This window comes from Mustela erminea, chromosome 8, assembly GCF_009829155.1.
Source record: "Mustela erminea isolate mMusErm1 chromosome 8, mMusErm1.Pri, whole genome shotgun sequence".
In the NCBI taxonomy this organism is placed as follows: domain Eukaryota; kingdom Metazoa; phylum Chordata; class Mammalia; order Carnivora; family Mustelidae; genus Mustela; species Mustela erminea.
In genome coordinates this window covers 67,254,199-67,268,195 of record NC_045621.1, presented here as the reverse complement: position 1 = coordinate 67,268,195, position 13,997 = coordinate 67,254,199, and the positions used below count along the sequence as shown (strand labels likewise).

At 34.1% G+C, this 13,997-nt stretch overlaps 1 protein-coding gene across 8 annotated transcripts in view; it reads right to left on the bottom strand.

Moving 5' to 3' along the window:
• The window catches only part of DYNC1I2 (dynein cytoplasmic 1 intermediate chain 2), a 54,620-nt gene extending 40,792 nt beyond the window's left edge, over positions 1 to 13,828 (bottom strand). The window contains exons 1-5 of one of the 8 annotated variants that reach the window (XM_032355936.1): positions 13,430 to 13,828; positions 12,290 to 12,406; positions 9,476 to 9,593; positions 1,445 to 1,462; positions 626 to 716 (exon numbers count right to left, since the gene is read on the bottom strand). In XM_032355936.1, coding sequence (XP_032211827.1) covers positions 626 to 716; positions 1,445 to 1,462; positions 9,476 to 9,593; positions 12,290 to 12,397 — 335 coding nt within the window. In that variant the 5' untranslated portion in view covers positions 12,398 to 12,406; positions 13,430 to 13,828. Of the gene's footprint in view, positions 1 to 625; positions 717 to 1,444; positions 1,463 to 9,475; positions 9,594 to 12,289; positions 12,407 to 13,136; positions 13,383 to 13,429 lie in introns of those variants that run through there. The other 7 variants (XM_032355934.1, XM_032355938.1, XM_032355935.1 and 4 more) reach the window with 7 other exon arrangements.
• Positions 13,829 to 13,997: the final 169 nt, after the last annotated feature.

Genomic DNA, 13,997 nt, shown 5'->3' with positions numbered 1-13,997 from the left:
GTATTTGTCTTTCTCTGACTTGTTTCATTTAGCATAATGTCCTCATGACAGTAAACACTCCTGTTTCTTTAATAGTTAACTCTATTTGATAATTTTATGCAGTATTATTTTCTATCTTGATTAGAACTACTGACTCAATAGAACACAATTGAAGTGTTTAACCAAACTGTTTATATTTTCAATTACTGAATGGACAACTAAGCACAACAGAGGTTTCACATTATTTATAAACTATTTTACATTATTTTGATACTAGTCATGCCATAACATTTATACTATTTTATACTATCATACACTATTTATACTGTTTATATTATATTATACATACAAAACATTCACACAATAGTCTATGACGTATGCTTAGACATAAAAAAATTAAATCAATTAACATCTCTATTTTAATAAAAATAATTAGTATAAAATCAGTTAACTATTCAGCCTAAATTAATCAAGAGGAACAGCTAAAATACTATTAAAAAAATGTCCCCTAATTTAAAATAAGTGTCTATGCCACTTAGATTTCAAAATGTTAGTTTTAACATAGCTATTTAGAGTCCCTCTAAAGCATCAACAGTATATTTTAAATGCATTCTATCATTAAGCTATTAAAAGAAATTTACTGTACCTAGATCCCACTGCGCCATCTCCAGAGTCTTGGCTTCCAGCTTCACTTGGTGTGCTCACAGATTTGGAGGATGGAGACATAGGAGGAGGGACTAAATAGTGAAATAGACAGGTATCCGCTGTTACTATACGGAGAGGTTGCTCAGCTTATGACGTTTCAAAAGTAATTTAACATGAAGTAATTAACAAAAGAGAAAAAAATGGCAAACCAAAAAACAAAAATACATGAATGAAAATGAACAGTAGAAAGAACAGGAGAAAGATAAAGTTAACAATGCATGCTGACAACTCATGCAATTTCTCTGGCAAAATGCATTTGGGTTTTATATGTTAAAAAAAAAAAAAAAAGGCAAGATTACGAAAGGATGCATCTTTGTCCCAGCCAACACCAAATGTGGGCACTAATTTTCAAAGGAGTGCATTCCTTCCCCCCTTTCTAACTTTTCACTTTTAAGATCACCAGATTATAAATACTACTGATAATTGTTATCAAAATTAAAACTCTGAAATATTCTTCAAAAGTCATTTACTCTTAGTTTTCTGAGATTTATTTTAAAATGTTAATTTTTGTCCAACAATTTTTATTTCGGAAATTAATGCTTTAAATGATTTCATTTTTCCTTTACCAAGAAAAGGGGCCAATTTAGGGAAAATGACCACAGCTAAAGGAATGGCTCCTTTAAAATGTCCATTAGTTTCCAACAATTTGGGTAAAAAATGCAAACAGGCCATAAAACAGCATGCCTTCTAGACATGATGCATATAACATAAAGTGATACATGCAACTTAAATAAGGCAAGACTTATGGTAACTTCCTTACCCCAGTATTCAGAAAAAACTGAAGTGTACAGACAAAGATACAGACACCCAAAATATTCTTAATCCCTTCTTATAGAAAAATACACATTTTTCATAGTATATAAAACAAACAGCAAATGCTTTCCCCTAAATCAGCACTCTTAACATTATATATCAACAGTTAAACGTGCACATTTCATGCTATTACATTTGTAAAACATTTTGATTACCATTGCAGGAAGTATAGGAGGATCATCACTGCCATCTTCTGGTTAAATTTTACCATAAATGTCCCCAATCCCAAGTATCTTTTTAAAATAATTTTTCAGTATATAATATTAAGTGACTAACACATTTTATGTTGAGCCTGCAAGCCCTTCTTTTAATAGTCTATCTAAAAGAAGGTAAGTTCCTAATTATAAAGGAACTAATCTAAAGAACTACATCTTTAATTAAAAATCTGTTTGGGGGATAGTCACACACACTGAACCCTTAAAATGATATTTAAATGTTTATACATGATACAATAAAAAAAGGTGGGTTTGTTAATCTAACAAAATGTACAAGTATAGTATGATAAATTACATCTTTTGCCTTTTCTTTTTTTTTTTTTTTTGTAATGTAAACTCGACATCCAACCTGAGGCATGAACTCTCAACCCCAAGATTTAGAGTCATATGCTCTACTGACAAGAGCTAGCCAGGTGTCCCTATGATGAATTACATCTTAAACACAGGCACAAAACTAATCATCCTTATTTTTCCAATGGCAAATTCTACTGGTAATCAATAGTAAGATCAAAGGAAAGAAAATCATAAATAGAATGCTTCCTGAGATACAGTGATTAAGTCTTGCTTAAATTCCAAAGACTATAAAAACATAATTGAATGTTTCTAATATTGTGACTACATCTCTCAGAAACAATGATAAAATCAGATCACCTTCGCATAGTTCACAGGTGGATGGCACTGTGCTAGGTGCTGTGTATACAACTCAAAGTAGCTAAACATGATCTGCATCTAAAATAAAAGAACATTAATGTCTCTTAACTTCATTTAGGCTACATTCCTCATCTTTTTGTCTGTTTCTCAATGTGAGGCTTTCCCTAGTCTAAGTCCTAACTGATACAGGAATAAATAGTACCTTACTTGGTTAAAACTACAATATAAAAAAATGTTACCTCAAACTCTTTATGGAAACAGGTTAAACAGTAATTATATATACATAAATATATGAACCTAGCCAATAAAAAAATAAAAGTTACCAAGATAAAAAATAAATTACAGGGGTGGTGCTACCAAATTATCAGTTTATTAGCCAGAAGCAAAATTAATCACCATGGCATCACATTTGTAATTCAATAAAAACCTCCATCCCAGAACTGTATAATTTCTCACAAAAGATAGTTTTCAAGCCAGTTTATGGAAGAATTCATTAAAGACTCAAAGTTATTATCTGGCTCACCCACTTCATCTTGCAATAGTAAATAACATATACTATAGAAGAGACAAACCAAGAAAACGAAAATTACCATTATTGAAAAAGGAGTAATATTAACAGAAAAAAATGGAATGGTAGTGTTGTTTGGTCACTACCATATTTCAATTTAATTAGTCTAGAAAAATCAAAGATTACAGTAATTGCACAGTAAGGCAATGCCACCATACTCTCAGATTCAACAAAAACCCCTAAAAACAAAAAGCATGAATTCAGGGAGGTTAAAAAAAACTTCCGAAATCATAGCCCCTCAAATCTCAAAAAAGACTCAATTTTAGAATTCATTTGTAAAGATGGTTTAAGAGTCCAACCAGCTTTGAAAATAACAAAAGCCATTACTAATTAGCTTTTAACAAGTATCTGAGATATAATCTGCTTAATAAGAACAGCAATTAGGTCGTATCACTTTTATTCCAGTCAAATATATATATATATATACACATATATACATAACATGTATACTCATTATATGTTATATATGTGTGTGTGTGTATATATATATATATACACAGATATATATATATATATATATATATATATATATATGGCCTAAAACAAGGCTTTAAAGAGCACAAAATAAAAGATTTAACATTAACATATGTGCGTATTTAAACAATTTTAAGCTTATTAGAAGGTTAGAGCAAAGATACTTATTTCCTTCTTTGAGAACCTGAGGAGAAATATGGAGTAAACTGAAAGACAAATCTACACCATAGCATTCACTGATCATGTAAATAATATTGAAAGACTGTGACTCTTTAATTATCTAGAACAAAAACCCAATCAAGAAGACCTTTCCTACCAGTTTAGATCTTGGCCTTCCAAGGATATAAAATCATACATTGCTGCCTTTTGGCCTGCAAAGAAACACCTAGATATTTTTAAACCAGAAAGCACCTAGGAATGCACCTAGATTTATGATTAGGATTCAGTTTGAGGTGGCCACTCAGAACTATGCAAACGTCTCAGAGATGAAGGATGACACACAGCCCAGTTATTTTCTCAATAGAAGAAAGCCTCTGGCAAGAAGGGGCTTTTGCCAGGAAGGAGAACCTAGGAAAGGTGAACAGCCAAGGAAAGTGAATGCAGGGAGTCTAAGCTGGTATGAGACAGTAAAATGGAAGGAGTGACCTTCTGAGATAACCCCAAAGTTGTAAGGCCTCCTCTAGCTAATCTAGGATACTTAATACTCAAACATAGCCCGCACTACAATAATACCCCCTTGTGGATACTCTTAGCCTGGAATAATAACAATTAACTTTTTTGTAACTCCCTCTTTTCATCCTTAAAGGTATTGCTTTAAACCTTAACTCTCCTGAATACTAATTTCTCCCTTTTTATGGCCTTTTCTCCTGATAATGAAGATTAAATATCCTCCACTGATCTCTAAATGTTTTGTTTCCTTTACTTATTATTTATTTATTTGCTTCCTTTATTCTCTTCAATGTAATTCAGAGCATCAGATAAATTTTTTTAAAGAAATTAATAAAAATAAAATCCTGTGGTATAAAAATACTATAATGAACCATTTGTTAAAATTAGGCTAAACTTGAAGAAATGAGCTAGTACATAGAAAGCACTCATTCCATCTAAGAATCAGATAAATAAGTACTAGGTATATACTATACAACATGATGACTCTAGTTAACACTGTTATATGATATATAAGAAAATTATTAAAAGAATAGATTCTAGGGGCGCCTGGGTGGCTCAGCGGGTTAAGCCGCTGCCTTCGGCTCAGGTCATGATCTCAGGGTCCTGGGATCGAGTCCCATATCGGGCTCTCTGCTCAGCAGGGAGCCTGCTTCCCTCTCTCTCTCTCTCTCTGCCTGCCTCTCTCTCTGTCAAATAAATAAATAAAAAATCTTTAAAAAAAAAAAAAAAAAAAAAAAGAATAGATTCTAGAAGTTGCCATCAGAAGAAATTTTTTATTTCTGCTTAGTTTATCTGTATGAGATGATGAATGTTAACTAAACCTACTGTGGTAATTATTTTATAATATATGTAAATCACCATCATACAACGTAACTTAAACTTACATAGTGATATATGTCAAATATTTCTCAACACAGTGGAAAAAATGAGATTTAAGGTATTCAAAAGTTACAAGGGGTGCAAGGGAAATAAATGATGCAATTCTTGTTTTTGACTAGCAAAGTTCTTTTGTTTTTTCCTAGTAAAAGAAAATCCTAATAATAAACTATCATACAAATCAATGTTCTTTGGCCTACTGATACAGACTCAGGCTACAGAATACTCGGCAGTGTATGTTTTCATCTCTTTACAAGATGGTTAAGATAGTAGTTACACATACAAAAGAGATTCACTTTACTTTTTCAATCATCAATGCTTAGTAACTCCATATTGAATATAACATGTCTTGAAAGTTGTACCTAAAATTAATTTTAAGACTGGCCACTTAAATTTAGTTTAAAAAAAAAAGCCATGCTTCTTTTATGAAATGGTCGTATTTCATTTCCATTATGCTTTTTTCTAAAATTTAAACAATCAGATTTTGTTTTTGCTTTTAAAGCAGATGGCTTTTATTTGGCCTTACAAGAAGAAAGACATATGACCTAATAATAATCCAACAAATATTTAAGTGCCTATGCTGTGCTGGACACTATTCTCTGCTTTCAAGGATCTCTGACAAAAAGCAGTCAACTCACCCATAAATAAGAAACTACCAATGATGAGAAGCTAAAAGAGATTTTATTCGCTATAGCTTTTTTAAAAAATTCTTTTCAGGATTTAAAAAAAAAAGAAAAAAGTCTATTTTAGGAAAAGAGATTGATATTTTTAATGAATCCTCTTAAATATTCTAGCAGTATTTTTACACCTCTATAATTTAAAAATATTGACTAAATACATTCTGTAGTGAAAAGAGAAACAAGTATCCATCCTAAGTCATGACAGAAGATGTACTTTTTATTTTGGGCTACTGTCAAAAAAGTTTGGTAGACACTGCCTTCATCTGTATCCTGTATTCTTCAAGCCTAATTTTAAATAAATACTGGAAAGATCTTTAGGAATCTGTCAGAGAATAGAAGAAGGTGATAACCACACAACCCATTTAATAAGGCTACTATAACCATTATAGATATAAACATTATATCTATTATAATGGCCAGACAAGATATAATAAAAGGAAAAAAATTACAGGCATGATTCTGAGTATATATGCAGAACTCCTAAATAAAATATTTGCAAATGCATTCAGCAATGCATAAGAAAAAAATCATCTCGGGGCACCTGGGTGACTCAGTCATTAAGCATCTACCTTCAGCTCAGTTCGTGATCCTACAGTCCTGAGATTAAGCCCCGCATCAGGCTCCCTGCTCATCGGGAGGCCAGCTTCTCCCTCTCCCACTCTCTCTACTTGTATTCCCTCTCTTGCTGTCTCTCTTGCCGTGTTGAATAAATAAAATCTTAAAAAAAAAAAAAGGCAAAAAATCATCTCATAACTAAGTTGTTTATTCCAGAATGTAAGCATGCTTTTACATTAGAATGCTATCATTATAAATCATCAAATTAGTACATTAAGAGGGAAAAAAAGCATATGATCATGTCAAAATATGAGAGACCTATGAATCTGTAGCAAATATTCTGGCAGTTTTAAAGAAAGTCCAAATTCTTTGTGAATTCCAATTGACAGAAGAATGTAGTGGAACTGATCATTTCTAAGAGCAAGTCATAAAAATAACAGCTTTTTCCTGGCTTTCTTTATCTTTGGATTGCTCACTTTGGAGAACCGACATTCTGCAAGGATACTCCTGCAGTTCTGTAGAGTGGCCCATGTGGACAGGAACTCAGGTCTTTCACCAACAATAGCCAACACCAACATGCCACCTATATGAGTGAGGCACCTTGAAAGCATATTCTAGCATCAGGCAAGCCTTCAGATGCCTGCAGCTCTGACTGACATCTTGACTTCAATGCCATGAGATACCCTGAGCCACAGCCACTCAGCTAAGCCACTACCAAATTCCTGATACACAGAAAGTATGACAGATAATAAATATTATTGCTTTTTTAAAAAATCAAACCAATACAGAAATAAATAGAAAACTTGAATAGACTACAACCTTAAAAGGGACTTAAAATGGTGAATAACCTCTGCCTCAACTACCCCCTGAAAAAAAAAGTTGTAATCCCAGGCAATTTTACAGTTGAATTCTACCAAGTTTTAAAGGAACAGGTAACATCTATCCTTTAAAAGCTATTCTACAAAATATCATAAGGTAAAGCTGTCCAATTTATTTTAAAATCATAACCACGATGGCCAATGAATACGGGCAGTACAAGAAAATTACACAGAATACTTAAGTCATAGTAATTGAAACTGTGGGTTAATAGTGTAGAATCAAACCAAGTGGATGAACAGTGAAAATACAGAGCCCAGAAATGTCATGAATATATGGGAAGTGATTGTACAACAAAGTTGGCATCAGTATCAGTAAGGAGAAAGAAAGACTATTTAATAAATGGAACTGAGGAAATTAGCTCACTATATAGAGAAGAACTAGATTGGATCCCTACCTCATACTATATTCAAAAATATAATCCAAACATCTAAAGGTAAAGGCTGAAATTATAAAGCCTAACAGAAATAATATAGGAAAATATATATTGTGTCTTCAAAGAAAGGGTTTCTTAAAACAAACAAACAAAAAAGCCCAAAAGCACAAAAACTCACTATAAACAGATAAATTTATATTAAAACATTTTGGTATACTACTTTATACCCATTCAAGTTGGCAAAAATTGGAAAGTCAGAGAACACCAGGTGATGATGTGGATAATGTAAAATAGTTACTTTCTCATTCACTGGCACTTGGAGGGTAAACCTATAGTCATTCTTGAGAGTGGTATGTAGACTCTAATAAATGTAAAGTAAGCCTATACACAATAATACAGCAAGTCAATTCTTAGGCATACATCCCAGAGAAACTCTTCCACAGTTCTCAAAAGTAAAGTATGTATTCTTTGCAGTGTTTTACTGTGATAGCAAAGAGATGGAAGCAATCTAAGTGCCTATCACTTGGGGAACAGATAAATAAAATATGGTATATAATGGAATACCATGCATTAGTCAAAAATAAGTAACTAGATCTGTATTTAGCAACATGGGTAGGTCTCAAATGCTGCTTAACAAAAAGATCCAAACAGAACGATACATAACACAATGTGTTTATGTGTATGAAGCATACATGCACACATATATATATGAAACCTTGAAGTATGTAAACAGAGGTAGGGCAGATTAAAAGCACATATGTTAAAAATGCAAAAATGGGTACTTAAGCAAGACTGGGAAGGGGGATGGAACTAGAGATGGGGAGTAAGGGAAAAACACACACACTCTCTCTCACACACACACACACACACACCTCTGAAGAACAGTTTTTCAAGACTTGATAATGGAGGAGGGCCATGAACTGAGAGATATGAGCAAGTGAATTCAGTAAAACTGAAATACTAAAAATAGAAAAGGGGAAAAAATACCCCACAGGAGGAAAACAAAGCCAGCAACAGAAAAACTGATCAAAGACTATACAACTAAAGAGAAACTTGGTTTAGTTACTATTTTATTAACAATACTATTCTCATTCATTTACTTTTAAAACGCAATATGAATGTAAACTTATTAAATACATATACATATATTTCAATCTTCAAATGCTATCATTACGGAAAAGGCAAATGAGCTGAAAGAAGTAACAAGAAGCAGACCATGAGAGTAACCAGCTTTTTCATCTTGAAACCTTTTAGAAATATCAGCTCTAGAAACAGTTATGTTGTAGTTCACGAAGGCAAATAGCAGTTATTATTTCTGGTATTTGTTCCCTGAACTAGATGGAATTAGCTACCGACAAACTAACCCTAAATGACAAAGACCATGTCAAACTAAAATACTATGTAATAGCATCCAGGTTAGAATTATTTTAAGTAAGTGTTTAATGCTTTCTGACATGTAACTAGATTGTCTTCAACACCTCTACTATGTCAGCTTTTTGGTTTAGTACTCTTATCAAAATGAATGGCCCAAAAAAGAACAAGTCAAACTGCTGCATAAAAGGCTACCAATATTATTTCCCTTATTAGCAATGAGAGCAGAAGACTATCTTTCCCTTCCCCTCCTATATCTCTGAACACTAACATACTTTTAGAATTTTAATTCATTATACCTCTGTTTAACCTACAGAAAAAAATATAGAGTTAAGATCAGGAGTCATCTTTAAGCCAAATACAGTATGGCATAGAAACTTGTTCAACAAATGTTGAAATAAATTACTGATTTAATAAGAGAAGTCAAATGGTTGTTCAGTGTATGTTAATACACTTAATCTTGCAGCTCTCGTAAACAAACAAAATAACCATTTATTGGCACATGTGAAAAAAGATAATTCTGAATAAAGTATAAGATTATTTTTAAGAGACACAAATAAGAAAAATATGCAAAATATATTAAACTCAATTGTATTCATCTCAGATATATCTGAGCTGAATAACATCTATTCTTGGCTCTTATAAATGGATATATTCTTATCCTTACCAATGGGGGATTCTGGAGTTAGCCCCATGCTTTGAAGCAATGCTTCAGCTTCTCTTCTTTTTTTTTCAAGATCTGATTCTTCTTGCACAGGAGCAACTGCTTCCTTCTTCTGATCAGTCTATTTTTAAAGTTAAAAATTTAAATTTACATAGGCTATGTAACATTTCTGCTTGCAAAAAAAGGTATATTTTAAATAATGAATGAACACTATTTACTCTTGGTGGGGATGTGACTTGGTTTTGAATGCACATTACACTCATTACATGAAAATCATTCCCAGTAGAGCTCTAGTAAGTAATTTCCAAAGGATATGTAATCAAGGAGTTCCCACAAAAGTTTTTACCTAACAGGTAAATTAAAAAATCCAGCCAACTTCTATTTATCTACAGTAGGAAATGGCTATTCAGTTAGGAATTGTGGAAACCTTCCCCAGTGGCACAAAAGCTTAGATATAAATGCCACAACATTATAAAAAAAACTACTTAACAGGTAACAAATTTTAAGTAAATGGACAATGTGATTTGTTGAAAATCAAGTGTGAATACCTCAAACTTCTGTATGAAGTCTTCATTGTATTTATGCAATTTTATGTAGAAGATGTTTGTCAAAAATTCACCTGGAAAAAGGTTTTTATTTCTGTTTTTTAAATTATAGGTCTTATTTTTATAACAATGAAAACATGGTTGAGGGGCACCTGGGGGCTCAGTGGGTTAAAGCCTCTGCCTTCGGCTCAGGTCATGATCCCAGAGTCTGGGGATCAAGCCCCGCATCGGGCTCTCTGCTCAGCAGAGAGCCTGCTTCCCTTCCCCAATCTCTGCCTGTCTCTCTGCCTACTTGTGATCTCTGTCTGTCAAATAAATAAAAAAAAAAAAAAAAAAGAAAAAGAAAACATGGTTGAATTTGGTAAAGTTAAAATTCACTTTTGCGTAATACAGAACATTTGTTATCAAAATTATTGCCAACTTTCAATTCACAGACCTGTATCCCTGGGGATAAAAATATATTATATGTTTATAAAAAATAATTAAAATAAAATAAAATAAATTATTGCCAGCTTTTATTTCAGTCACTTATAGTTTTAGCAAAAATCTTCCAGGTAAACTAGATAAGCCTCAATAACCTCAGATCATCCAAAACATCTCAAATGAAATTTAAGCCTTCCGAGGGAAAGTTTTCTATATACACCTCAGATGCCTATTTTGTCTAGACAACTATTACTCATACAATTATCCACAGTGAGTTCTGTCAATCATAATATTCCATGATACCATTTTAACTTAAAAAAGTCATCAGTGGGGGGCGCCTGGGTGGCTCAGTGGGTTAAAGCCTCTGCCTTCGGCTCAGGTCATGATCCCAGGGTCCTGGTTGGAGTCCCGCATCGGGCTCTCTGCTCTGCAGAGTGCCTGCTTTCTCCTCTCTCTCTCTGCTTCTCTGCCTACTTCTGATCTCTGTCAAATAAATAAATAAAATCTTTAAAAAAAAAAAAAAAAGTCATCAGTGGACTTCATCACAATAGCCAAACAGGCTATATTATCAAGTTGACACTTCACCTGTATATATAGCAATGTATTAGTAGACTCACTGTTTAATACTATTAAATTGTCTCTTGTAATGTTTTATAACTTTTAAATCATCTATAAATCATATAGTATATATCCCTAGACTATTTATGCCAATTATGGCCATCTTAGAAAATAAAAATCAAACATGCTCTCAGCACTGAAGGGTTTAAGGTTATAGACACTACCTTAGAATGGCTCTATCGGACATGTTTCTATCACTTAACTTTTAATCAAAGAGCTAACTTAAACCTCCAACTTTCTTACAATAATATATCACAGAAAGGTTCAGAATAAATTAGAAAATTCTTCAAAGGCCTTTACAGCATCATAAAAATGCTGCATGCATATTAATTGTACTTTTAATTTTTCTGATTTTTCTTTTCCCTTAAGAGATTTCTAGAAATCTTGGTTATTGGCAATCAAATAGAACCCTTGGTACTAATGTCACACTTGGGACAAATTATCTTACGCTGAACATTTAAACATACTAATTTATTAAAAAAAATAAATAAATAAGTAAAATAAACATACTAATTTAAAACATACCTGTGGTGAAAGTATGCAAATCTGTCCAAATAGTTGGGAAAAATGTACATATCCATAGAGCAACAAGTAAAATATCTCCAGCTCAGGGTCAATGTATATTTGCCATACATGATAAAATAATGATATGAAAAATCAGAAGACATACCTATCCAGTCTATTCTTAAGGTAATATCAGACCTACTGCTTGGCAAAAATATTTCAAGGAAAATGTTTCATAATGAAAGAGATAACAAATTCCCTAACCAATTAAATAACCTATTACATATTTCTCTTTTCTATTATTTATTCTGACAGATTGTTAGCAGTGCAGACTAGCAAAGCATTCAGATAAGGAAATTCAAATTCCAAACTAAGTTATGATATATATGCCATGTTTTATGTGCTATTACAAGGCAGATGTCCCTTAATTTATATAATAAACATACACCTAGAAGAGAAATATGCAGATTGAGTTTTATAAACCAAATCCTCAAAATGCATCAATCTATACAAAATATTTTTATTCAGTAAAAAAATCATATTTTAATTTATTAATTTTGTCATTTTCACATACCTGCCTTCTTTAAAGTAAAATTCACCTACAAGGCCATATTTGCAGTCACAACTGCTGGATTTTTAACTATTCTGAAAGTATTATATAAAGGTGTAAGTATTTGATATTAAATCCAATTATTTTACATTGTTTACTTAAAAAAATAAAACATACTTCCTTTTTCTTCCTTTCTTCTTCTTTTCTCTTCTTTTCCTCTCTGATTTGGGCCAACCGCTGCTTCTTTCGTTCCAATTCTGCCTTTAATTCACTTTTGTCCGACATGTTTGTGACCTTAAAAAGCATATAATCATTTACAATCATTATTACGTTGGTAAAAGTAGCGCGCTTTTAAAAAATACATCTTCAAGAAGAAAATTGTCTCAAGAGGCCATGTAGTTCACTGCTATCAAAAGATAACATACAAACTCTACTTTTTAAATATGTTAGCATATATATTACTAAGTCTTGAAAAACATTATAAAGAAATGCACATAAATATTCAGAATTGAACAAAGTAGCTGGCACCAAGTAAGCTCTTCACATGCCCAGATTTAACGCAATGTCTCAGACTCTTAAAACAGAGGACATGGGTTGGCATCAAGGAGCTCTTAAGTTATACGACATAGAGCAAATCTATTACCAGTTTTGCATTCATCCCTAAAATTTTGATTTAAAAAAATATGCGGTCAGAAAAAATTCCCATAAATGACGTGTAACTAATAATACTCAGGACAAGCAAAACACAAAATTTACCATGATTAACTATCAAATATATTCAAAGTAAGTATACTTTTAGTCAAAGCCCAACAGCAAAGTCTGACCAGCTCATCCTCCCAGGCCGGAAGCTCCGTGACTGACAAGTTCACTCTCTCAACTACAAGGAAGAGAAAGCCTCTGTCATTTTGTGCTACAGCCTCCACGTTCGGGCACTTTGCAATATACACGGCAAGGGAAGGCGCTGTCAACGCCGTGTACGAATGACTTTTGTTTATAAAATGGGGGCAAGGTGGAAAGGAGTCACTTTTCCCCTGAGGTCACCACCAAGAGGGCGCGGTCCAGGATAGTCCGTCTAGGAGGGGGGCCGCCGGGCGCCGGCAAGCCTCGAAGCTCCGCGGGCCATCCTCCGGTGAGTCAAGAAGGGAAACCAGTGGTCTCGTCTCCCCTGGCCTTCCTGAGTCACCGCACCTGGCTCTCCCCGCCTCTCCGGGAGCCGGGCCGGGCAGCGCTGTCAGCAGGAACTGCCAAACCGCCCTTTGAGCCCGGACATGAGACACATAGGGCCGAAAAGCGTTGAGGCTAGCAAGGTCAACTCACCTGTCAGCTGGCGCGATGGGAGAAAGAGTCCGCCCGCCTGCAACGTCCGGATAACGTCCCTCTCCTTCACTCCCAACTCCCAAGAGTCGCAGCCACTAGCTCCGCGGCTTCCCGAAGCACACAAAGAGGGATGGGCGGCGGCTACTACGGAGAGAGCTTAGGGACAAACAGCTTCACCAGAACTAGGTCGCTCCCAGAAAAAAAGGGTGGAGCGCTGCTGCATGAATTTCAGCCTCTCTGTAAGTTACCTCTGTAAAGTAGAAACCGAGAGATAAGACAATGAACCCACTCAGTCTAGTGTCTCGAAGTGTTTCCACTTTTCCAAGAACTGGAAGAATATGCCTGATGTCCTCCGGCTAGGTAAGCAACCACACACCCTCGCCTATACCGATGCAGACGACCGGAGAGAACTACAATTCCCAGCTACAAGGAAATCCTGCGTGCCGCGAGCAATGCATTCTGGGAGTTATGGTCGCTGGTAGTCGCAAACCATGCCGGGACATGTAGTGTTTTCCTAGGCTTGCGGTTTCCCACTTCAAGGCCTTCTATCTTAAGTGTTCCCGAGAGA